The sequence below is a fragment of the Centrocercus urophasianus genome, unplaced genomic scaffold (assembly GCF_019232065.1).
Source record: "Centrocercus urophasianus isolate 14NV4802_14NV808 unplaced genomic scaffold, USGS_Curo_1.0 seq_35, whole genome shotgun sequence".
NCBI lineage: Eukaryota > Metazoa > Chordata > Aves > Galliformes > Phasianidae > Centrocercus > Centrocercus urophasianus.
In genome coordinates this window covers 726,985-753,609 of record NW_024884922.1, presented here as the reverse complement: position 1 = coordinate 753,609, position 26,625 = coordinate 726,985, and the positions used below count along the sequence as shown (strand labels likewise).

Sequence of the window (26,625 nt, the reverse complement as noted above, 5' to 3'; positions counted from 1 at the left end):
ATTAAGAAAGGAACCAATTCATCCACTGAAATTCTTGAATAAAAGGATTCATCCTGAGCAGCTGGTCAAACCTCACCTTTTGAAGTCTCACTTCAGAGAATACCAACATGAAGTTCTGAGCCCCAAGAGTTTGACTCATCAGCCTCAAATTGCATCGCTGTTGGAGTTTACCACAAATACAAGCTCTGGAGAAGGTCGCCAAGCGCAAATGCTGAGAAGAGTCTAAAAATTACTCCACCATACACCATCAGCTGCTTATTTGCTGAGAAGTTACTGCAGCTGTCTCAGTTCCTTGAGGGAAGCGACATTTGTCATGCTGAGAGGCAGTGTTCCAAGACAATTAGTGTTGTAACAGAGTTAAGCACTCTGTGCTATTTCACATTTCCAAACTATCACGCTGACAGCTTCATACGTCAACTGGCAACACAAATGAGAGACTACTGCAGAATTCCCAGCTCCACGCCTTGTATTCCTTGTATTTCCCAGAGCACACTACACCTTCATGAGAGCCTCTCAGTTAGCAGGGTGTTCTGTGCAATAAAACCTTTATTGGTGTCTGCCAGGTGAGTAGCAGAGAACAAAAAGTAGATGTCCACCAAGACTTACGCCTTGTTGACACATCCTCTTCCTCTGACTGACTTCAGTTTCCTCGGGCCCATCACAATTTTTAAATTCAAGACATTTCCTTTACAGACATCCAAAGCAGAAAAATTCAGACAATGTAATTTCTGTGTAGACATGACCACATATTTGACCAAAAATGGGAAGCCGTTAAAAAAAATTAAAAATTCATCTTAAGTCCCCATCAGATGACCAAAATATACCAGTTTAATAACAACATAAAACATGACAGGATCATATTATTTTCTGTGTAAGAAGGCGGCTTAGAAAATCACTGATATTTATGCCAGTGGACTACCTCCATACAGCACTCAGGATACTGAAGAAAAACAAAGATGTTTTTATTACACAAGTACCAAATCATTCTCACAAGTTTGGATTGTTGTCATTCGTGGGTTTTTTGCCCAGTAACTTGCTGTTCCTCATTTTTTAAGACACCATCTTTACAAGTAATATTTTATTGTCCTATAAAACAGTATAAATTTTACTCAGCCTTTCAAGATACATGACTTTGCAATGTTAGACACAATATTTTGAACCAACAGCTTACAACTCTCAGAAAACAGAAATGTATAAAACACAAAATTAAGTGACAATAGTAGGCCCAGATCTTATAATAAAATATTGTATTTATTTATCCAGATGCTACAGAAAATATCTGCAATGTAACTTCTTAAAATATGATAATAGGATATGACAATAAAGAAATCTCCATCTAGGAAAGCAAAGTTCTTCTAGATTCAGAGAAAATAATCAACAGTGATTGAACAGTAGAGCACCTTTCTGTTGATCTCTCAAGTTTGACTAAATAGGAAAGTTCATCTGATTTCTAAATAATAACAACATACAGTGCAGTAAAGCTAGTTGCTGTAAATCTGATTATCATTTTTTCTACTGAGCTGAGCAAACAAGTATTTGTTATGCAAGTAGAAAGAATAAATAGATAAAACCCAGAACACATGCAGTGAGACCAAACCTCTGAATCACAGCAGTTGGAAAGGTCCTCCAGTAATACTTGTGCAAACTTCCACTGAGGGCAGGTCCCATCAGGGAAGTTGCCTGGGACGAGACAGAGACCCCACCACCTCTTATTTCAGTATTTGTTAATTGTGAAGGCAGTCTTTCTCCCTCCCTCTTCCTTTTAACAGCTGGAATTCCCAGTGTTCCAGCTCAAGCCATCAGACCTCTCTGATAAAACTTAGACTTTACCTTTTCCACGCCCTCAAAAAAGACATCTGAATAAACCCTGCCTTTCCTCTTAGGGCTGAGCAAACCTAGCTCTCTTGATCTCCTCTTAATTGCCTAAACTAATTTAATCATCTCTGATCTCTCAGCCACTTCTTTACTAGACTTGCTCCCATCTGCCCAAAACTGGTCTTGTATATGTCAAAAAAAAATAAAGGAGAAGTCATTTCACAGAATATTATAACAGAATAATTTGGATTAAAGGACCTTAACGGTCACCTACTTCCAACCCCCTGACAGCAGCAAGGACACCTTTCACTGGATCATGCTATCCATGGCCCAGCCATGAGCATTTCTGGGGATGGAGCATCCACTTCTCTGGGCAAACTGCTCTTATGCCTCACCACACCCATAGGAAAGAATTTCTCCCATGTATTTAATCTCAATTTCTCCTCTTTCAATTTGAATGTATTACCCCTTGTCCCATCATTAAACTTCCAGATAAAAAGTCCCTTCCAGCTTTCCAGTAGACTTTTCAAGGCATTGGAAGGTCTCTATAATATCTCCCGAGAGCCTACTCTGTTCTGGGCTGAACAAGCCCAGATCTCTCAGACCTCAGTACCCACAGAAGAGGTGCTCCAGCCTTCTGATCAGCCTTGAGGTCTCTTTGCTCTTCGTGTGCTGGGACGTCCAAAGCAGACAGGGTCTTAGAAATGCTGAGTAGAAGCGAATAATCATCTTCCTTGCCCTTTTGGACGCTCCTTCTGATATAGCCCAGGATATGACTGACTTTTTGGGCACAACTACAAGCTCATGTTGATTCTCTCATCAACCAACAACTTCAAGATCTTCTCTTTAGGGTTGCAGTCCATCCAGTCACTCCTCAATCTGCACTGATGTTTGCTGTTGCTTCAACACAGGTACTGCACCTCGTGCTTGGCCCTGTAACGTTTGCACAGGCTTACCTCTTCAGCCTGTCAAGGATGCTCTCGCTGGGACCCCTTCCCTCTAGAGTAACAACTGCACCATTCAGCTTGGTGTCATGCACAAATTTCCTGAGGGTGCACTCTAATCCATCACTAGTGTCATTAAGACATTAAACAGTACCAGTCCCAGCACGGACGCTGGAAGTACATCGCTTGTCTCCAACTGTACATCAACCCTTCGACCAATTCTGAATGTAGCCATACAGCCAATTCCTTATCCATTGAATAAGTACATAAAGTCCACATTTCCAATTTAGAGACAAGGATGCTGCGTGGGAACACACCAGAAGCCTTGCTTATGTCAAGGTAGATTACATTCACTGCTCTCCCCTTGGCCACCACACAGGGTAGTTAGGCACGATTTGCCCTTTGTGAGGCCATGCTAACCATCCACAGTCACCCCAATGCTTTCCATGTGCCTTAATATGATTTCCAGGAGAACATGCTTCATTGTTCTCTCCAGGCATAGAGGTGAGGCTGGCCAGCTTGTAGTATTCTAGATCTTCCTTTTCACCCTTTATAGAAACAGAGGTTGTTTTCCTTTTTCCAGTCACTGAGGACTTCACCTAATCACCACAAGTTTTCAAGTAGTAGCTCAGCCACTTCATCTGCCAGTTTTCTCAGGAATGGAAAACTAACTGTGAAGACTAAGACAAACAGCTGAGTATCCCAGCCTTCTCCATGTCAGCCAGAGTCAAGACCTCAACTCACTCAGAGATGACATATCTTCTTTTGTTACCTTTCGTATCTGGAGAAACCCATCTTGTTGTATCTTATACTCCCAGCCAAGTTTAGCTCTAAGTGTGACTTGGCTTTCCTAATCTGGCCCCCACACTTCTGGGCCATGTTCCTATAACTCCTCTAGCATGCTTGTCTCTGTCTACATATTTATTTCATGCGCTTCTGTTTGGCTAAGAAGTTCATCATCCCACAGCACTCTAAATTATAATAGAACAAAAACAAATTCAGCTTCATCTATTTGAAAGTCACTTTCTAAATCCACACATTAGCATCAATCACCAGTAAGCAAAACACTGCAATGCAAGGAGATGAGGGCTTTAGTTCACATAATTAATACTGTATAAAACAGGAAGGAAGTCTCTCTGTGTTAAAGATCAGTCTGGAAAACAATAATAGAGACTACTTCCCAAGGGAGCACCTCTAGACTGATACGCTCTTTGCCAGCAAAGAACTGAGGCAATTCTTGAACTGAGTCCAATTTTGGAGAAGTACCTGACAAGAGAATAGAGTTGCCAGAAGCAGAGAAATTTTGCACTCTCTGTAACCCAGACAAGCACACAAACTTGACTACTTTGTTGCTGGAAATCAAGACAATGAGCTAATCTCACAGACGCTCAAAATACTTCCAGTCTATTGGTGGACAATCTTCTTCATTTCACTTTGTGTGAAGACACTGCACAAGAAATATAGTATTTTGTGACTTACAGATCTGCTGAATCATGCTGTAGAACACAGCATGTGTCTACTAAAGATTCTCCCACCCACCCAAATGCCTGTAAGAACAAGGAATCTTCTAGCACCATGAGGCTAACATATGGAAGGGCTGAAACCTGAAGACGCTGTGGTCAGAGGATAAAAATCTTGACACACACATAAGCATAGAATTCTTCACTGATGAAAATATTGCTGAAAAACACAAACTCATTTAGAGACAAGAACACAGGAACAATTGAATGCTGTGCTAGATTACACATTTAAAGTGAGATATCAAATACTCTTCCAGAATAAGTCTACAATTTATTTTCTTAGTTTTTACTGACTTTCGGAAGCACGTATCATTACACACCTTCAACTTGAAGATTACTGTACAGTAGCACATACCTGTACTACTTGTTTCTGCTGTTGTATTGGCTGCGTGGTTGAAATCTGCGCTTTGTCCCGAGTGCCCCGGGTACGTTCACTGCCCACCGAAGTCATCATATACAGTATATACAAAACAATGTATGTACAAAATAGAAAATCTGAAAGAGAAAAAAGAGTGTGCGTTAAGTGGCAATGATTCAATACCCAGGTAACATACAATGCAGTAGATGCAGCTTTACTCGCCTTTAACAGGAATTCTATACAAAGATTCCTGTGAAAAGAGCTCAAAAAACACTACTATTGGATTTATCACAGTCTTTATAGTAAAAGGGAAATTGAGGGATAAAAAGCTTTCTTATCAGCTGATTAGGACCTGTCTAGATCTGTAGTTTCAGACAACACCTACAACTCCTAGACTTTTCTCTCTGCTGATCTGTTGAGATTGCAGTTCCAGCTGTGTAACTCTCTAAATTTCTGCAATATCTCCCCCTGTTTTGATGCCTTTTGAAGCACGATAATAGCTGTTCAGAACACTAATTAAATAATCACTTTCACAAACCAGACAGTTCCCTATCATTAAATCTCTTTCCTACACATATAAAGAGGTTGCAGCCAACATCTACTCATCATCCCTCACTTGAAAGAGAAATGATGATCCTTGCCTTTAAATGCCTTTAGATCTAGTCTGTGACAGTCAGCTTTTACTTAAATTCATTTGGTCATTAGAATCATAATCTTTGAAACAAGAAATTTATTATTCCCCCACATTTATACAACACCTAGCACAAAACTGACGGATGAAAAAAGGTTTTTGGTAGGCATGATAACTGAAAACAGCTCTCAGAATATTCATCGTCAATTGCTTGTTTTCCATCCCTGCAACACTGGGAAGCAAAACTGCAAATACAGAGAAGTAAAGACAATGCATACTTGCTGCCACTGGGCAGAAGATGTGCAACGTTGCAGCAAAGACTTCTCACTACTGCCTTGGCCCAAGAATGTGTCTCAATGCACAACCTGCCAGGGCAAGTAGCTTCAGCACAAGCTCAAGGCTGAGCTCAGTGCAAAATAACACTAGAATTAAAAGCAAGCAAATAACTGTGATTATACAGACAAGAATGTGTTCAATATCAAACTGGTCACCAGCTTTTACAAGCAATGTATACTCAAAAACTGAAGATCAATGCAATGTTTCTGATCTATGGAACTCAGAAGCCTCACCTAGATAACAAAGACAATTAACACCATTACAATCCTCAATTTAGAAATATTTTTTTGTTGGCCAAAATTGAACCCAACATTGAACTGTTTTGCACGACTGTTAAAGCTATCTCAGGCTCTGTGCCTGATACACACTTCCACAAACTCTTACATATTTAACAAGAAAATGCCTGCCTTTACCAGGAACAAGCCATAGTATGATCAGAACTAGGACAAAGTGTTTTATTCACAGTGATCAGGACAATTTATAAATACATTCACCAAAGCCAATGTGTTTTGCAGTCTCTTAATGTAGTCTAACTTCATTGTCTTTCAAACCCTTTAACAGGCTTTCAGAGCACTGTGCTTTAACATCCTAACAGTCAAATACAGTCAAAAGTAACCAAAGCTCTGGCAAGATGATCCATGGAAAGCAAAATGTGAAGCAGTCATGAAGACAGCCTGAACAACTTCAGCGCTTACCAAGCACTCTGGTCATGATTGTCCACGGGGCCGAAGCACTAAACTTAGAATGTGCACAGAACACGAAGCACTAAACTTAGAATGTGCACAGAACACTAAGCATTACTTTCACTGCATTAAAATCCATTGTAAACTATGCTGACTGAAATTCCAGTGCCTTAAGACTAACTCAATTTTATATATGCTAATAACAACCTTTGGTTTTGTCTGAGGGTTGGCTTTGTTCTGCGATGAGCTGACGGATACTTCAAAACAATTTCAATCAGGTGATTACAAGTAATAATAAAAAGCCCCAAAGAGAAAATAAAGCACAAGAGAAACTCATCTGAAAGAGAAGCTAATAGTTTAAACTATGACCGTCTAGAATCCACTCACAAAGATATGCTGAAGAATTGGAGCACTGCTGGGTCTAAACCTGTTCATCATTTCCAAATTAAAATTGTGTTTACATAGATTTTGGTATCTTGAAATTCTGACACTCATTTCACATGCTAATTTCTCTACTTTCACTAACTAAACAAAGCTCCTCAAAATATTGAGATTCAAGCTTCGGATGTGACTGGAGTACACATGTTAAGACAAAGGTTCTGTTTTTAAAAATATCTGTCTGCCTATGGCTACGTGAAAGCCAGGCAACATGTGGATACAGGAAAGGACTGGGCCTGTTCTGCCTTTCCTAACACAAAGTATGGTGCCTCTGTACCACAACTGCTTAAGCTATGACTGTTTTTCCACAAGGAAAGGATCTTTTAAGGAAAAATGAAAGCACATGAACATTTGAAACACTCCTGGGGAATGATGCTATGTAGCAAGGTCTGCCTGCCGGTCAGAACGGTGCCAGATAATCTTATGGTATCATGAGATCTTTAGGCAAGATCCTAATCTCGCTGACCACACAGCACTGTGAGCAGCATGACATGACAACAGGTCCAAAGCAGAAAAACAGCAAAGGTGAGAGCCTCTCTTCGTGGACTTGCTTCAGACAAGCACGGAAACAAACACACCCTCAGTCTGAAGTTCCCTTCAAGCCAACAAGATCATGCCACAATCTATTTCAGACACAAATCCGTTGTCTTAAAAGCACTGCTGACAGCAGCTGCAGGAAGGCCCGAGCTGAAGGGCTTCATCTGCCGCTGGCAGTGCAGCGAGGAGAAACGCCCCACCGCCCCACACCAGCAGTGCGCACATCTCACAGCTGTGAGGTCCAAAGCAGCAGGCTGAAAGCAGGCAGATAGCCATTGCCTGCTAATTACCACAGTGACTAGGATGTCAAGCACTACATGGGATATTATTAATAAAATTAATGAGATGGATCTGAACAGGAACATTTCCTTGCTCGCAAAGCAGTTGTCATAGCAATGAGGAGGATGAACTTAATTTTTTACTGTAGATCAAACGAGAAAAGAAGATTTGAGACTAGACGAAGACAACTCTTAATTAAAAATCTGTTTAATAAAGATTAAAAAAAAAAATATATTCAGACAAGCAGATGTTTCAGGACACCAAGGTCTGTCTCAGGGCTGAAGTCCTTTATTCCAAGCTAGTATTTGACCTTGTAAACATACCAAAACTGAAGCAAGCAGTCAAAACAGCTGTATTTGGAAGAAACAGATATACATGAAGCAAAACAGACCTCCAGAAGACTACCAGAAAAGCAGAACAAAGCTTAAGAGATTAGAATTCCCAAAACTTCTGTAAAGTAACCACAGTCTCATAACACCACAGATACACTTGTTTATAACACTGTAAAATAAAAGGCTTCTAATAATCCACAGGAAGACTGCCTTTACATAAATGAAATGGGAAACAGAAACCATAATTAGTATTTAACAGAACTATACTTCAGCCATGTTGAATGTCTCACACACTGAGATACGCAAATCTCAGCCAATAACTACACTTAGAAGTTGGAAGAAACAATCATTTAAAAGGAAAATCATCCTAAATATCCAGGTTTTGTTGTACAACAAGCCTAGTCCAAAAGCGGAGACATGACTGCAGACGTCAGCACCAGTAGTAGAATGGAACAGCTATTTTCATGTCCAAAGCCAGCAACTAAACATTGATGCCCTACAACAAACTCCTCTAGGATTATGAAATTCTACCCCTACAAGTCTCCACATCAGAGTCATATTCAACACAGCTGCATTTTTGCAGTGCGCTTTACAAAGAAGACCAAAAGAAAAAAAAAAATTAAAATCAATGAGTAAAAGCATTACCAACATAAAAAGCAGGTTTATCATAATGCTTTCTTTGATCTTTTCTTCAAGCCTCCTTGGGCACGAAATCTAGACTCCAGAAAGTCAGAAAAATCAAGACAGACAGAATATAGATCATCATGGCAGCATGGCAGGCCCTGCAAGACACAGACAATCTATTGATGAAGTTTCAGGACAGATCCAACACCACAGTACCATCTGACTTCCAAGAATCCTTCTGAAGTTAAATATTCACTTCCACAACCTGAACAAATCATTTGCAGTTTTAATTCTCTTCCCGAGGCAGCCTCAAGCAAGCAATTTTTCTTGACTCTGGACAAGAAGGTGCGATAAAGAAGACTGCAGACACCTGTGTGAACATCACAGAACCATGACTGCCCTTTTATCCTCTCATGAAAGCTACTCAATCAATGATCTACTGCAATGACAGGGTTGGGAAAAGGCTGTAGGACATCATCTCATGATGGCATGACTACCATACATGAGCAACGAGTCCAGATTGCATTGCTAAGGAAGTAGAGTGACAAGAGCATGAGGAAGAAGCATGAGGAAAAGATCAACATCAGCTTAGCATGAATTCAATGCATTTCCCTCAAATGAAGACTTGTCTAAATAACCTCACAACTTTATTACGGCTTGGAAAGGGCAAGGAGTTTACAAGAGTCAAAAGTTCTTAACAAAAAGTGCTGATTACTCCATGTCTGTACTGCCCCAAGATAATAATGCTGAACCTCACCTTATGGATGCTGGGAGGATTACGGTCTCAACTTATCCTATACTAAATAGGAAGAATATTCATGGCCAGGAATAGATCTCGATCACTGGTCGAACACCACAGGAGATAAAAGTTGTACTATCTGTATGCTCTTGTGTAGTTCCATGAAAATAAGGTTGCTGGGAGTGCCCAGCAGTCAGTGCAAGTACCAGCAAAACCCAACATACACACTTCTGTCATCTACAGCTCTTCCATTCCCAAAGCTAAGGGAAGAGGCAACTGTGTATTCTCAACCACCTCGTTTATAGGTGGTTACTTATAACCAACTAAGCAGCTGCTTGAAATTGCTATTCTGCAATCCACTGGGTAAACCTGTAATTAAGGAAGAACACACCCTAGAGCTACAGAAATTAATCATTTCTCATCATGAGATTAAAACCAAACCTTATCTTAAAGATTAGTACTTTTAAGCAACTGTTATAAAAAAGAAAGATAGAGGGAAAAACAAATAGAACAGTTGCTACAAGAACAGACATTGTTGTGGGAGAAAGAAGAGACCAGTTTTCAAAAGACAGAGATGAAAAGGTTGGTCACGTATCCAGGGCACCTCTAAGAAGATGTGGTTCTGGCAATGAACAGTGTATGCTTTTCACTAGCAGAGCACGTGTCAGTCATGAATGTTAAGTAATACCATTAAGAAAATCTTCTAACCTCATAATATCAACCTTTGTTATTAGTCTAGTGTTTCTGTTTAGCAGATAACATTTTACATTTTCTTACTAATAATATCTTAATCTAATAATATCTTAACCTTAATAATGATTCCAGCATTCATCAAAAATCTGCCAAGTATATCCAATAAACATCCTTGTCCCCATCAGTTCTTCACAAATATTCACTTCTGAGGCAACAAGTGCCCTTACACAGAAACTTCAGAAGGAATTATCTGTACTCCCAAATTTATTTATTTTTTAAAAAAAACATACCAGTCATACTAAACATCAGAGAATATTAACTGGCTTCTATTCAGGATTTCTTTTTTCATACTGCAAAGGTAATCTCCAGAATGCTAAAAAAGGGAAAAGAACAAAAAACAGCATAGCCTGCCTTGTCTCACTGCTGACAGAGGACAAAAGTCACCAGTGATTCTGGACAGCCAAACAGTGCAGCATCCTAGAGATCAGAGGACTCTGCCTGATGTTTCAGCCATAAATTTTCCACAGAGTCACTGTTCTCATCTGCTGCCATTCTGCTAGAAGAACACGATTTTAGATAGCAATTTGGTAGATTTCCACACACAAGAAAGAATACAGTTTTGCTGCCTGTCCTAACTATTTACAAACCCCAGGTTTACAAAGACTTGCCAGATGCACTACTTATCTGCACTTAACATCAACTGTAACAAAGCTTTAAGAAATAAAGAGACCCAGAAAGAATAACTGCATGTTACTTCCCCCTAGGCAATCCTACTATATTATACTGAAGGCCAGAACACAGTTGTTGACATGGACTCAAAAGAAAAGAAGCCTGTGTTTGCCCACATATAAGCGTACTTTACAGACAACAGGAATCCTCTTAAAGCAGCAGCGATCAATGGGCATCCCGTAAGGAAGGGACAACAGCAATTCACTTTTGAAATACAGTTGTATAGTTTCTACCAAGAAATATTTAAAGGTCCCTTCCTGATATTGTAGCACCTCAAGGGAAAGTTTATGCAAGTTCTTGCTGTCTTCCACAGAAAGATTTCATTTCTCATCCTCTTTCTCAGAAATGACTTTTCTGAAGCTAACCCTCTCTAAATACCACAAAAGTCAAAGAGATAACCTCTTCCATCACTGCCCATGCCACATCTCATCCTGAACTGTCAACCTAATCACCATCTTGGGTTGGGAAGACAACAGAGGTTCCTGACGCTGGCCCAGCCGCACACATACCCTACTTCCTCATGATGTGGAAGGAAAGCAACACCTTTATTTCCAGCTACTCAGGTTCTCCTATTTCTAGCCTATGGAAATATAATATTGGCCCAGTCAGTAAACACTACAGACACAGTTTACTCCATCGCTCCTATATTCAGTGGTGAAGAACCAACAGTTTTTGCAAATCTCTTCATCTGTTTCTCTGGGTTCACTCCCCACCAAAGAGTAAAATAAATGAATAAACAAATAAACAGAAGGATCAGATCAGTTAATGAAGATAAAAAGTAAAAATCCATGTCATTTTCCCTTCCAAAGTCTCCTAAGTGACATCTAACGAAAGGGAACTACAGCATCTTCTACCTCCAACAAAGAATCTGATAGCAGAACAATATTATGGCCCAGTCACTCCCCGCAACAAACACTCAGATCGAATGATACTCTGCATTACCTACATGGAGACTTGTTAAAAATAAAATAAATAAATAAATAAATAAATAAAACTAGTACTTCACAAAAGGAAAACTTACTGTACCTGAAAAACTAAACTAGCAGGTTTTTCAGGGTTGAAATTCATTACCTTCTGCGGACAGAACTAACACAACCTTGCCAAAGTCATAAATATACCAGGGACAGCTGCACAGAGTTTGGGACAAAATCTCCAAACCAAAATTTCAGTTTTACTGTGGAATTCCACTTGATGGGGATTTGGCTTTTCCATCTGTAGTGATAGTGAGGGCACAACCCAAATCCTTTATTCCACTATAATCAAGTTTCACCTTGCATCTAATACCATGCAAGTACCAGCAATCCCCAAGAATGGCAGCCCTGCTCCCTGGCTCCCAAGTACATAACATAGCTTCAGTCCGACTAACGATCCTGCAGCTGCAGAGCGAGTCCCTTCAGTAAGCTGATCCAACAGCAAACTGAACCCCCTAACACAAAACAGCAAGTCATTTGAAAAAGCTTATCCAATGGGAAACTGTGTGGCTATACACTGTATCCAACACAAGGGATAGGGATGGTGTTCATGAGGAAAGGAGGAACATGCACTTCAGCAGCCACGTGGCATTATCAAAAATCACATTATGTTTTGTCTTTGCAGGATTCGGTACAGCAAGACTTGATACTGATCAGGCCCTCTGCACATAACAATAAAAATCACTAAAAAGCCTTACAGGAAAAAAAAAAAAAGCAACCAACCTTCACAGGAAAGGACTCTGCCAGAAGAGTGACCCTGAATATATCACTATGTCAAAGCATACACAGTCTTTTGACCACCAGTAAGAGAACAGGGACTTTGATCTTTGATGAGAAATGCTTCTTCATGTCAAGGTACCTCGATGTCTGCAAGCAATTTGTAAAGAATAACCTTTCAAATACTTGGGATTTCTTCTATCCAAGCAAGAAAGAAGGATACAATCAACCAACATGAGGACAGTTTACCCAACATAGAATACATTAATCTAGAATTCACTTCTTTCTCCAAAGTGCAGAAGTATCTTTCGGCATTCAGTCTTGGGCATTAATTGTAGAGACTCAAACTTAAAGGAATTTGACCGGCAAGAGAAATCCTTCAAGATTTTGTACACCAACTTAGCCTTCACAGGACTAATGCACTTAACGTCCATCCTTAAGCCATCAAAAGCACCACCTTGAAAGGGCTGCTCCTCTGCCAGTTTGTTATCTCTCTGCATTCCCTCAAAGGGGAGGAGGAAAGAAAGGACAGATGCGTCTGGAAAGACAGTGCCAGATGACTTGGAAGTTCTTTCACCAAAAACTCACATGGCAAAGTCTCCCCTTACTGCTAACTAGTAATTTGTACAGTTTTCTGTTTCAGCTGAGTTGAGCAGGGGGGTCATTAAGACACCTGGGTCAGTTCAGAGCACATGAATGTATTACAACAGTTTAAGCAAGGGCTACATCAGTACATTTGTATATTTTTATATATACACACACACAGATGAGGAAACATCTGTAGAGTAAAAACCAGACAAGAAAGATGTTACCCTCAAAGAAAACACAGAAAGATGATTCTAGGTCACACTCACAATACCACAAGGAAAAAAGTATTTAAGTAGCCAAAGCATCTTGCATACAACAGACTTACACCACTAAAGCTGCACTGTGGTGTCTTCCCATCCTGTGACTGACATCTCAAAGCCACTATTACCCACACATCTAGTACCAGCGTCAGCAGGAACTTTCAGAACCATTTAAGCATGGGCTACATCAGTACATACAGCACTAGCTACAAGCAAACATCAGGGACGTCAGGCTTGCATTTGCCACAGAATCACAGAATGGCCAGGGTTGGAAGGGATCTCAAGGATCATGAATCTCCAAGCCCCAGCCACAGCAGGGCCACCAACCTCCACATTCAATATTAGATCGAGCTGTCCAGGCCCCATCCAGTCTGGCCCTGAACACCTACAGGGATGGCAATCCATAACCTCCGTGGGCAGCCTGTTCCAGCACCTCACCACTCTCTCTGCAAAGAACATTGTCAATATCACTAGCTGTAAGGCACAATCATCAAAAGCAAATACATTCAGTGCATCACTGACCTATCAGTTACTGCAATTACAACAAATTCAGCCACACTCAGAATTTGAGTAATTCATTCAACAGAAAACCAAATGCTAGTTGTTAAAACACACACAAAAATAACTTACTAGGAAAAGTAATCACATTAAAAACTGATTCCAAATCTACCAAAATATGATGAACTGCTGGGGTGGGAAGAGGAGCATGTTGGAACAGGTACTCAGTACTGTCAGCTTTGCCTACTGAACAGCAGAAACATATTTCAGCTACTTGCTCTGATGCAGCTATCTGTATCTGAGCAGCCTCTAACTGGGGTTATCCAGTTCAAACACTGAAAGAAGCCCTAAAAGAACATAGCAATTGGAACCCAGATACTCCAAATGAGAGAAAGAAATAGCTAGCACAAGCTTGAAGACAGGACAGTATCCAAAGCAGAGCATTTCCTTTGACAAAGGACCTTACAAAGAAGGTGGCACGCAAGAAAAGCGCTCAGTGTAGGATTTCATACTGCCAGCGACCCACGGCGCACCCCTGCTGTCCCTGCCCCCTCCAGCTCACTCCTGCATTGCTGAAACACGCTCTCCTCAAACAGCTTCCAAAGGAATGCTCTGAATAGAAACAGATACGAGCAACGGGAGTAAAAATAGCCAAGTAAGAGCTGAGACATTTATGATGTCCTCAAACTTGCAGGAATGCGCTCAATTGCCTCAAAAAAAGGGCACACAGTTAATTCATAATATCATTGATAGTGAGGAACAAAGTAGAAAGCGTCATTGTAAAAAAAGGTTGGAAGAGGAGGGGATTATTAAGGCCTGCAACAGCATCTCAGATCACATTACTACACTCAATACAAAAACCAATAAGTTACAATCCACAAGTGATATGCAGGCAAATACACTAAATAACCACTAGGTTGTACCTGTGAGATACGTTAAAAGCTCAAGACAGCAAATTTCTGAGTCTAGCTGAAGAGTTTTGGCAGCAACAGCAAAGGCCTATAATACCGTTCCTACACCTTCACACAACCCTGCTTCCTGAGCTGGGTACCTGGGGTACAGCAGGGAGACCAATACTTGGCAAACAGATGCTTATCCAAAAAAGAAAACAAACAATACCAGAAGTCCTGGGAGGGGGGAAGATTTTTAAATAAAGCAGAATATTCCAGTGTATCTTTCTGCAATTTCCCCCAACACCATGGTACATCCTGAGGTTCGTCTCGAGAGAGAAGAATCTATCACAGTAAAACCACTTTCTTCAGCAAGTTATACCACTGAATAAAAAGTTCCCAAACAAGCAAGATTCTATGGCAGTGTTACAGGCTTACTTCCTTAACAATCTAGTGCTCTGACTATGCAGAAAATATTGATGAAAACTCACAGCCACTTGGTTCACTTTACTTTTCCAAAAGTGAGAAACAGAGCCTTTTTCTCAAACTTTCTATCAGGTGCTCAGACATGAGCAGTCCCAGAAACAAAACAGACCTGAAAATCATACAAAAACCATTTTCAATTCTTTGCCCGTTCTGGATTGCTCCTTCCATAGTGAAGAGCAGTGTTAGAGTTCAATCAAAATGATACCAAACTATGGAAGGATGCAGGATTAACAGCCTTCCCAACTTCCAACATACCAGAGAGGAACATGCAAACAGAACTGTCCTCCGAACAGAATTCAAACCTAAATAGGACTCAAGTCATCCAGACCTGTTCTTGTGCGGTCAGTATTAAAATATCAAAATGAAGTTTCTCTCTAGTGAGCTCTTCTTTAAACAAGATAACCAAAGAGATGAGCTATTTAGACAGCATGTCAAATCATCTAAGTTTTATTACTTTTATTTTCTCTCCTATATAAGTAGGGAGAAAAAAAAAAATACTCACCTTCTTTTAGACCCACTCTCACTGTTGCAGCCCTCCACCTTCACCTTATTCTACAAGTCCTGTCCACCACCGTCTGTCAGCAATGGGAGCTCTCACACTATATATCTTCCAGAGGCAGCGTAGCTTATAATACAATAGAACAATGTGTACAGATTTGTTTTGCAAAATATGCACTTTTTTCTTCCAAACCATCCGCTCGATAACTAGACTATTATAAACATTGATTGCACATAAGTTTATCTGCTAGTTTTTCTATTGCTTACATTCCATTTTAAATATGTCCTTGTACTCTGGAAGGTCATTTATTCCTATGCTAAACTAAACTACCAGTCTCCAATTCCACAAACGCGCAAACTTTTCACTGCACAACACAACATCAAAAAGTTTAAATAGGAACTCTGTTTTCTAAAGCATTCTATGATATCAGTCATTTGTCTATTCCACCAACCACCTAAAAGACCAGGAACTTTGCTGCAAGCTCACTTGTGAAAAAAAAGGTACTTGCACTCTTCACATCTTAGTCTCTGAACCAGCTTATTTATATTAATTGCAGCATCTCAACCTCAGCACACGTGAATTTTGAGTCTGTGTGTGGAATACACGTTCTCTTAATTGCAGCATAAAACTAGCAACAGCACTAAATAACACAGGTACCAGCTTCAGACATTATACTGTACCTATAAAAATGTCACTGAACAAATGCTTTGGCAATTACAGTCTTTAAAGCCATTTCAGTGTATATGTTGTAAACATCAATTTTCCCCCAGCAAAACAACAGAGTGTATATACATGAAAGTTAAGCAAGGGACGAGCAAGGGATAAGCAAGACAAAATATCACAAGCTTTAAAAGTTGCATTATTGGACTAAGAACTTTCTGATCACAATAATAACTTCCAGTTGTTTGCAGAACATTATGTGGAAAGTCAAGTCCAAGAGGGACTTGCTGTAAAGGCCACGATGACACTGTAAATAAAGGAAGAAAGCAAATGCAAGCAAGCTTTAAATGCAAAACATTTCAAATGTGTTCTCAATTTAACACACCGAGGCTGTTTTCATGTTTAGTGAAGTATGCTGCCCGAAACATGGCTTTTAAAAACTGGCAAAAACAACCTGATACACTGGCATAAGGTAAAGATAACAATGTAATTAAGAAGAAAAAAAAACACCCCTCATCATTTTACACGCCTTGCCCAATAAAAGCAAAATCCTTTATACAGAATACTGACAGAAAATAGGGCAGCATCACCAAAGGCTGGTGAATTATTAGAAGCAGGTCAATGGCTAAAAAACACTCCGTGTGCCTCCTTCCAGACACTGATACACACATATCCACAGGAGTCCAGGCAGGTCTTTACATGTATATGGGTCTTGTAGATACAGGCACTGCTTTTGTGGTCCCTACATTTTCATGCATCTACAATTTAGAGCACCAGACTTGCCAACCCTTCTGCTGCACTCTAAAGCTGCAGGGCAGAAGGCATTAGTGTGACCATAGTTTTGGTAACACACAAAGAACCTTGCCTTGCAGTCCTAAGGTTGTGACACCTGTAGTCATGGAGGTTACTGTAAGATCACAGCTACATCCCAGGGATTTCTCTCCACAATCAAACATAAACTCACAGAATGCAATAAAGCAGCTCTCAACACACCACATTTAAACACCACTGAATATGTGGAGCCCCAGACAACAATTTTAAGGAGAAACTTTATTTCCACTTATTTATGAAAGTCCATTTGAACAGATATGAACTCATCCAAGAAAAACACTGTGCTCTATACAGATTCCCCCCTCCCCCGGGAAAAAGGAAGGAAAAAAGCATGTTTTAATAGATTATCTTGTTCCCAAAGCCAGAGACATAAGGGAACTTCCTTTAAACCATTCTAACTTCTCAAAAGTTATTTACACTTCAAAAACAAAAAACTCACAACCATCAAGAGTAAGGCCTTCCATATTAGTTTGATATTATAAGCATTACTAATATTAATGTTCTAATAATCAGAAACATTTGAGAACAAAGAACTTTGCCACCTGAATTATTACAATTCCTATTGAATTATAAAAGAAAAACAGAGCTGAAAGAATCCAATGGAATTAGGTGAGCAGAAAAAGCAGAATTAACATGAGGAACCAGAAATCAACAGCATACACTCATATGAATCCACAGAAGGTTGTAATTTTACTTGAGAGGCAACTATAAATAAATGTTTATCTGGGACTCATTTGGCAGTAGAGATTTCAACATGAGTGAAATACAAGTTGTCGTTCAAAAGCTAGGAGGACACTGATGTCAATCTCAAGTTCTTTTGCTGTAAACAAGTATTTATTCGGCCAAATTTTTCTAGAGAAATATCCAACTGCTGTGGAAGATTTAAAAGCTTAAACTCAGAGTTCCTTTTGAAGGAAAAGTCTAATCCTCAGTACCACGAACTACCTTCCATCATCACAATGATGGGTATTTTTACACCACAATTGAATACTTGATCTGTTTTATTACATTCAGTTTCTGTTACAGACAAGTGCAACACTTTCAGTCAGCTTTCAGATCATTGCAGTCATCATGTTTTGGATTTAAATTCAATTGAAAAAAAAAAAATTCAAGGCATCTTCTTTGAGTTTCAGCAAGGATTATTTTTATTTTTATTATTATTTAAAATTTACTCTAAATTGATTAAATCTCCAATTTATATAGTCTTAGGAAAAAAATATACTGATGGGTTCCATCCATTGATTATTAGAAACTTGGGTCACTTTAAAAGTAATACAACTTCTGAATTAAAGGAGTGGAGATGCTGAATAGGTCAATATTTTAACAAAATTTGATACACCTCAGAAACTGAACTACTTGGAAATTCAATGTTAAACAGGCTGGAATAGCTAAGCCTGCCACTTCTTCCTCACTGCTCTTTTAAGATTTCAAGAAGGCAGAGCTCCCCACCATTCTACCCATAAAATTTCATGACATAAACGTGACAGAATATATCCAAATATACCCAATATATATCCAAAAGTACCTTTGGAAAAAACCAAACTATTGTAAGACTCTATTTTCAGTCTCTTGGGCATTGCTGTCGGCTGAATCTTTGTAGACTTTATAATAAAATACGTAGAGTTCAGATTCACAATTTAGGAAAAGTGAATCCAAGCTCTGTTTATGTGAGCTGTCTTTACCTGGAAGAGAAATAGAGAAGCTTGAAGTAACAACTTTTAAGGAAATGTAAGGGGCAAGGTGGGGGCTAACAGTGTAATTTTAGCGAACAAAATGAATCTCGCCATCACTACAGTGCCAAAAGGCAGCTTATCCCTTTTTCTGCTCAACATTTTTCCCTCAAAAAAGAACAAAGTAAAAATCTTGGATAAAAAAAAAAATTGTATTTTCATTACTCTATTCATATGTAAACTTGTGGGGGAAAAAAGAAGCTAACTCATCAACACTGCACAACATGTGTATGAGAATGCAGAACAGAAAAGCACATGCAGGAATATCAGGAGAAATAAAACTAAACAAACCCTAAGCTTTCCATCTTGCATGACTGCAGCCCTAGCTAACAGAGGAACATCAGTTCTGGACAGAAGCACAGCCACAAGATCAAGCATTTCACTGCACCAACTGAACAGACACACGGGATGCAGGGAACAGGGACTCTTCATACCTTGTGCTCTGCCCAGCTCCAGGAAAGTGAGCCTCGCTACTTCACCGCTAAATGCACTGCAGCCCAAAGCAGGAGTTCTGTTTGTTTGCAGGAGCACAACTAAGGTTCCCCAGCATTAATGACTCCAGATAACTCCAACAAGAAAATCAAAGTAGCAGCCCATTCCACCAGAACAACAACATCAAGCTCCTACCCCACTCCTGTCCCTCCCCAAAGCTGCCATGTAATTACCCCAAGCCACATCCTCCTCCTCTGGCTCACACCACTCATCTTGCTGCTCAGCATACTGCACGACCTGTGTAGTCAGAGGGAAAAATACTATCCAAAGAACACCCAACCTATCCTAACTTTTCTCTAACAGCAAGCAGTAACTGGAAGGGGCAGAAGAGCTGTGTGTCAGCTTTCAGCCAAGCTCTGCTGATAAAAGGAATTACATCCATAAAACAGTTCCTGATCACCCTGGCGTTCACTGCTCCATCAGGTCCTGATGACAAAAACTACTTCAGCTGCTCAACTCTCCCATTTGTTCTCTGCTACATCCAGTTCCCATCCCAAACAGCAACTTCTTGTTTGCCAGATGGAAAAGCTTTTCCTTAGCACAGTCTGACTCAATCTTCAAAACTTGCTTGTTCTAGCCTGCAAGGTAAGATGTGTCACAGTATGTTTTTAAGCTCAAATTTTGCTTAGATATTAAAATCATACAAAGTTGGATGGTTCTGAGGATCCTTGCACTATGTTTCACTGTAACTTCTAATAAGTAGGTAATTTTATAACTCCAGAAACAATTAGTATGCCATCTATTTATGTTTTAATGGATTTTTTAACAAAGGAATATATAAAAGTTGAAATTTTTTCTCCTCCCTCACTCTCATGACTCAAGAACTCAGAGCACTCCCCAGAAATCATCACAAACAGCAAGGCATAAGTCATAAATATTTGAGGTAAGTTTCCTAGCAGAAATTAAATCTCACTGGTGTTTCATTTCAGAGGACTGCTCAAAAAGAGCTGTCCCAGCATTTCTCAGATTCAAGGTCCCTAGTCATGAAACAGCTTTAGCCACCTTAGTTCGTCTGTGTCTTTATCCACAGTTGCGGAGGTCCTGGGGAGTGGTAAGAGTAGGAAGAACAGGCAGATCTCACTCATTTCTGCTTTACCTAGATTCGCCTAAATCTATAAAGTTCTGTGTTTAGTCTCATTAAAAAAAATTTCCAAAAACCGTTTTTTTTAATAGAGCTTTGCAAAATGAACTGCTAAGTACATAGAGGTACAGTAAGAATTCTAACTTTTCAAAAACATTACGTGCACATTAAACCATCGTTTACAGTGCACGTAATTCCTAGACAGAGCATACATAGGTAGGACTTGGACAGTTTTATCACTCTCAGGCAGTCAAATGCTCAACCTATCTCCCTCACAAAACTAACAAGTTACAATCCTCAGTTCAGCTAGCACCAAGACACCCAATTATTACCTATCTTCAAATAAAATAATTACTCAGACTTAAAATATGCACCTTATTCCATTTTCATAGCATTCTTCTATGTGCATATCCAAAACCCGTTCTCCTTTCCACCTACGAAGTCAAGAACAACTTGTTATCACCATCCTTCCAAAATTCAATCCATCGTCCATTACTTTCCAAAAGGCACATAAGACCACACGGCCCGAAGGGCTGCAGATTTCTCAAGAAGTTTAACCTAGAGAAGGCAAGGCTCAAGAGTGGAAGCCTTCACCGGTGTCTACAAATGCCTGAAGGCAGGGAGCACACAGGATGGAGTCAAGCTCTTTACTATGGTGACTGCTGTCAGGACACAGAGCAGTGGGCACCAATTGGAACCCAAGAGGCACCCATCTGAACAAGAAGAAATGCTCCTTTACTCTCCAGGTGGCAGAACACTGAAACAGGCTATCCAGAGAATTCTTCAGTCACTCTCCTCTTCATCAGTCTTCCAACATCCGTCTGGATGTGGTTGTGGACAGCCTGCTGCAGCAAGCTGTGCCTGGGGAGGGCTTGGACCAGCTGGCATCAGTCAGCCCCTGCCAACCTCAGCCAGCCTTTGGTCATGTGAAGTAAAAGGGGAAGAAAGTCCTGAAGTTGTGAAACTGTTCTCAAAGATGTCACACAAGCATCAAGCCCTAGCTTCTCTGCTCAGACAGTCCAAAGAAAAGTGAAAGTCTAGTAACTTCAATTGAATCAGACACTGCAAACATCATTAAGACCTCAACCCAGAAACATACACTGCTCCACCAAGAGATGAGACTGCAGACAGTGATATATATGAGTAAACGTATAGCACCACAAGGTGTTTCCTACTTGCAATCACAACAGACAGCTATTCAAGAAAGAAAACATTTTCCTAAGATGCATGGGAAAGTTCCTGGATATGCTGGAACATCAAAAAGCAGCACAGGGTGAGGTTGAGGACATGTATCAGAAGCCACAAACTTTTCTCAAACATTTAAACAACTTCTGCATGCTTATTAACTTGCTTCCACCAAGCTCCTAACACCATTTCAACCTCCTCTAAAGCAAATCTGAGATAGCTGTCTAATAGCACCTCACCCATATTCAAAACACTCAGAAATCCATTCAGTCACTATTGAAAGAAAGAGAAGCACAAGGCTGGAAGTGCAGCACTGCTCCTCAGCATGTTCAGCACCTGAAGTTAACATCAGTAAGTTAGGCTACTCTTCCATCAGTGTCAGAATAGATCATGCCTGAAGAACAGGAGTGTGAAAGTTGAAATAAAAACCCCCAGCCAAAGCATGGACCAGAGCTTCCCAAATACAGTACACTACATGCTCTATGTGTACAGTCCTGCAATGTTTGGCATCAGGATTCCTTTTGGATTCACACTGCCAAAACAGTATCTACAAAAACAGAAACTTTTTAAAATCAAGGAAAAATGAAAATGCAAGATTCCAAATAAGGAAAAAAAATAAAAATAAAAAAATAAAAATCAATAATTAACTCTTACTATAGGAAACAAAGACAATGTGATAAGAAATATTACAGGCCCAGTATTTACCATAAAACAGCCACGACTCCAGTAGTACTTCAAACCAAATGGAAAACAAGGAAAAGCTTTAAAAAACCACATGCTCCATTCCACATTATATCAACCATTCTCAAAATACTTAACAACAGTATACTTATGTATACTGTATAACAGTATACTTAGTAGTAGCAAAAAAAATAATAAATAGTTTTCTCTGCTTAAGATGAATCTCAATACAGTTTCTAAAGAATAATTCTCCAACTATCTACTTCCAGGAACAATACTGTAGTCATAGGAAACACAGCTAAAGTACTCAACACGAAGCCACAGCAGAACTGTAGGACCTCCTTCCTGTGCAGCAAACCATTAGGAATATTAAGAAATGTGGATAATAGGCACAGAATTCAAGTTTTGCATCTTCAGCCACAGGGCTGCCTATCATAGGAAGAAGGACTTCTTTTCCATTAATCTAGGTTAAAGAAGGGCAAACCTGATGGCTGAGATCTGCACATAACTTGAAATTCAAATACTAAATGATTCTTCTGAATCGGCACCTTCTGCAGATCTGGAATAAACTTTGTTTCCTATATGATAAAGCAAGAAAAAAAAAAATCCATAATGTTCACCACACAAGTACTACATAGGGCAAGCCTCAGGTCTTGAGAAAGACTGAAGTTCTCACAGCATGGGAAACATTTCACTGTTTTAAATGCAAAAAATACTAGAACTAAGCAGGTCAGAGACTCCTCCACGCTCATCTGCGGGAAAACTTGATTTCAACAAGCTGGGGAGGGAGGAGGAGAACATCTGGCAAGTTTATCTTCCAAAGAAGATGAAACGAAGAAGTGTTCACAAAGATAGCCAGACAAAAGAATTTCCAGGGAACTCAGAGTTAGAAAGAGCTCCATTCAAGGGAGCTGTGCAAAGCTGTTCATATAACCTATCCTGCCAGTTTTACAATCTCCAGAGAACATCAATAAAACAACACACTCAGCGAAAGAGTTACGATGCAGTAAAAGCAAGCTGAGCAAGCGATGAGATCTCAGGCATCAGATCGTATCACCTTTAATCTGTCTTAAGTCACTGCTCACTCTTCAGAGTATTGAGAAGTCATGGGGGAGAAGAACTGCAGGTAACTTGTGAAACAGATTGGAAGAGCCCCTGGATGGACCGGGAGCCCTGAGAGATGGCAAAAGTTGAAGAGCACAACTTCCATGTTAGAGTAGCACAGGGAAAACCTTTGTACAATTTTTGGATGATATGAGCCTTAAGTAGTTGAAAGGAGCTATTTCACAGGAACACAGAATGGCCAGGGTTGGAAGGGACCTCAAAGATCATGAATCTCCAACCCCCCTGCCACAGACAGTGCCACCACCCTCCCCATTTAATACCAGACCAGGCTGCCCAGGGCCCCATTCAGTCTGGCCTTGAACACCTGCAGGGACGAGGCATCCACAGCCTCTCTGGGCAGCTGTTCCAGCACCTCACCACTCTCTCTGTAAAGAACTTCCCCTGACATCCTACCTAAATCTTCTCTCCCTCAACTTAAAACCATTTCCCCTTGTCCTGCAGTTATCTACCCTTTCAAAGAGTTGATTCCCCTCCTGTTTGTAGGCTCCCTTTAGGTACTGAAAGGCTGCAATGAGGTCACCCTGCAGCCTTCTTTTCTCCAGGCTGAACAAGCCCAGCTCCCTCAGCCTGTCTTCGTAGGGGAGATGCTCCAGCCCCCAGTCATCTTTGTGGCTCTCCTCTGGACCCTCTCCAACAGCTGTCTTTGTCTATTTCAAAATCTTTCATCCCAACTCTCACTTTAATGAACATAACCTGTTTATGGAAGCCGTATGAAAAACAGCACAAGTCCAAGCCAAGTCTCTGAGAAGCAAGCAGGACACAAGGGTCTACAAGCCAGCAGACTGTATCAGGGACAGAAAGAAACAAAATAAATAAAATGTTAAGATCCAGCAGACCACCAACATTGAAGTCAAGTTATTACTTGTATTTCCTAGCACCTTCTGCTCAACAGTTTTGAAGTACACAAATGTAACACAAAGTGTCTTTGAATCTGGCCGTTTGTAAAGGGGACAAGTCACTCAGCTTCCCTCTTACCAAGGTCATACAAGGCTGCTGCAAACCTGCAAACAGAGCACAGCTTTTCTGAGAGCTGCTCCTGGGCTTCTACCTAACATGAAACAAAGATAAGATCATCCATATCTGTATTCTTTCTTATCCTTTCACATTGCCAAGTACCGGTACTAACCACAACTGAAATTACAAGTAAACATTACTATTAGTACTAGTTATTAACATAATATCAATATTCCACTATACAAGCATTTCTCAAGTACTATTAAACAGCACATCATCCTGCTGTGATCACTATCACTAGAGGGACACCAGCAACAAACATAAAACATACCAAAAAACGGTGCCTGATTAGGAAACATCGCATAGAAGCACATGGAAGAAAAAATAAAACAACACGTCTACCCCTACAATCCCAAAAGTATAACAAAACAAAAACAGGAAGACCAGGTTACAGCGACCAACAAGATTTTGTTGTTGGGGTTCTCCTTGGCTTACTCTATACTTTGGTGGTAAATCTGCACTTCTAATCTTGAACAGTGAAGCCCTTTTGCAAGCTCAGAAGCTTTCCTGAGGACTAGTCAAAACAACAGAAGTGGAACAGATCAAGGTTCTGAATTTCAGTGCCTTTTTTTGTTGTTGTTGTTGCTGTTTTATTGTTATAAACACTTTTTAAAATCAGTATGCTGATAAAATTGTAGCCAGAACAAAAGAGAACAGAGCATTCCTATTCCTCCCTCCCTCTTCCAAGTTACCAAGACTGTTTAGGTTATAAACAAAAAGCATGCCCATTTTCCAGACTATACATCAAAATCAGTTCACACCAGTTAATCCAGTTTCTCCATGTAACACTCCTGGAGTCCCAAAACATCATTAATGCTGCAAAATGATTTAGCCTACCTTGCTTTACAGTTACCTAGCATAGAGTTAAAAATAAATTCTTTAAGCAAGTTATTTCAAACCACCACAGAGAGATCAAACAAGTATAAATAGTGAGTCACTCAGATAAAAATGCAAGCCCAGATTCCATCACAGATCACAATATACCCGAGACAATTCCTAAAAGGGCCTGGTAAATATTTAAAAAACAAGCAAACAAAAAAAGGTTTCCAAAGGCTTAGCTGATGCTGTTCTCTGTGAAGAGCTCCATTTTCAATGGAAAGTGCTGCTCTAGGCCTGCACATCCTCCCCCTCCCTCTGCTTCACTCACAGCTCCAGTTTCTCTCCGTGAAAAAAAAAAAAAAACAAAAAAAAACACTCACACACCAGGACAGCCCCTCCATTTCAGCAGCAACTGCCACCCCAGAGGGCACTGCCTTGATATGCTACTTTATTGTAAGTCTCTATCCCTCACTTAAACTGAGCCAACTAGGGCTCGATCACGGCTCCATGCTTGGCCCTTGTCAGCTTCCCACACGTAGCTCAACACAAAGCCACAACTTTCACAAAGCTCCTCCCAACACGACTGAGAGGACCGTGAGCACTCAGCCTTCGCACACCTGCACAAGGCTGCAAGCCACAGCACCTGAGCGACCCTCAGGTGGCACCAAGTAGCACTGTGGGCATCGCAGCACACCCTCCTGCATCCACTGCATCTCAGAGTTCAGATCCAGCGTGACTTCAAGGCGCACCAGATCCCTCTCTACAACCAGCTCCTTCCAGAAGGGTTTCTCCCAGTTCACTATCCCACTGTCATTTCCTTCAGCAACAACAGCAAACAACTTTATCATTATTATTATTATTATCATCACTAAACACACCACGATCAAGCTCTCAAGCTCCGTGGCAAAGCCCTGCCGGGCTTCCCACACAGCCCCAGGCTGACAGAGGCCGGGTAACACGGAGCCCCGTCCCCACATGACGGGCCGGTTCCTGACCCGGCGCAACCCCATCCACATAAAGGCGCGGAAGCACAGCCCGGCACGGGGCTCAGACAGGAGACGTCCAGCCCTGCCCCCCACATACAGCTGAGGACGCGGCAGCCCCCCACCCTAACCTCGGGTCGAGCCGGCCCCGAGGAAGGCGGGGAGCAGCGTACCTCAGGGCCGGACCGCCGCCTCCCCGCGGCCCGGTACCGGGGGGCAGGCCGCAGATCCGGGAGCGGCAGGGCGGCGCGGAGCGGAGGGGAGGGCGCCGGCAAAAGTAGGGCAGAGCCGACCGGGCCTCGTCTCCCCCCAGCCGGCAGCGTTGACGGACGGACGGCCGGACGCGACCACCCCCGGACAAAAGCGGCCGTTGGGCCTCGGCGCCGCGAGGGCGAAGAGAGGTGGGAGAGGAAGGGGGCGGGGGGCCAGAAAGGGGGGGCCCCGCAACGCCCGCACC

At 41.0% G+C, this 26,625-nt stretch overlaps 1 protein-coding gene across 1 annotated transcript in view; it reads right to left on the bottom strand.

The window, feature by feature from the left end:
* UBAP2 (ubiquitin associated protein 2) overlaps nt 1-26,625 on the bottom strand; it is a 70,929-nt gene that overhangs the window by 43,801 nt on the left and 503 nt on the right. Inside the window, exon 2 of the mRNA XM_042831129.1 lies at nt 4,635-4,774. Within this exon, the coding sequence (XP_042687063.1) occupies nt 4,635-4,733 (99 nt within the window). The 5' untranslated portion in view covers nt 4,734-4,774. The remainder of the gene's footprint in view (nt 1-4,634; nt 4,775-26,625) is intronic.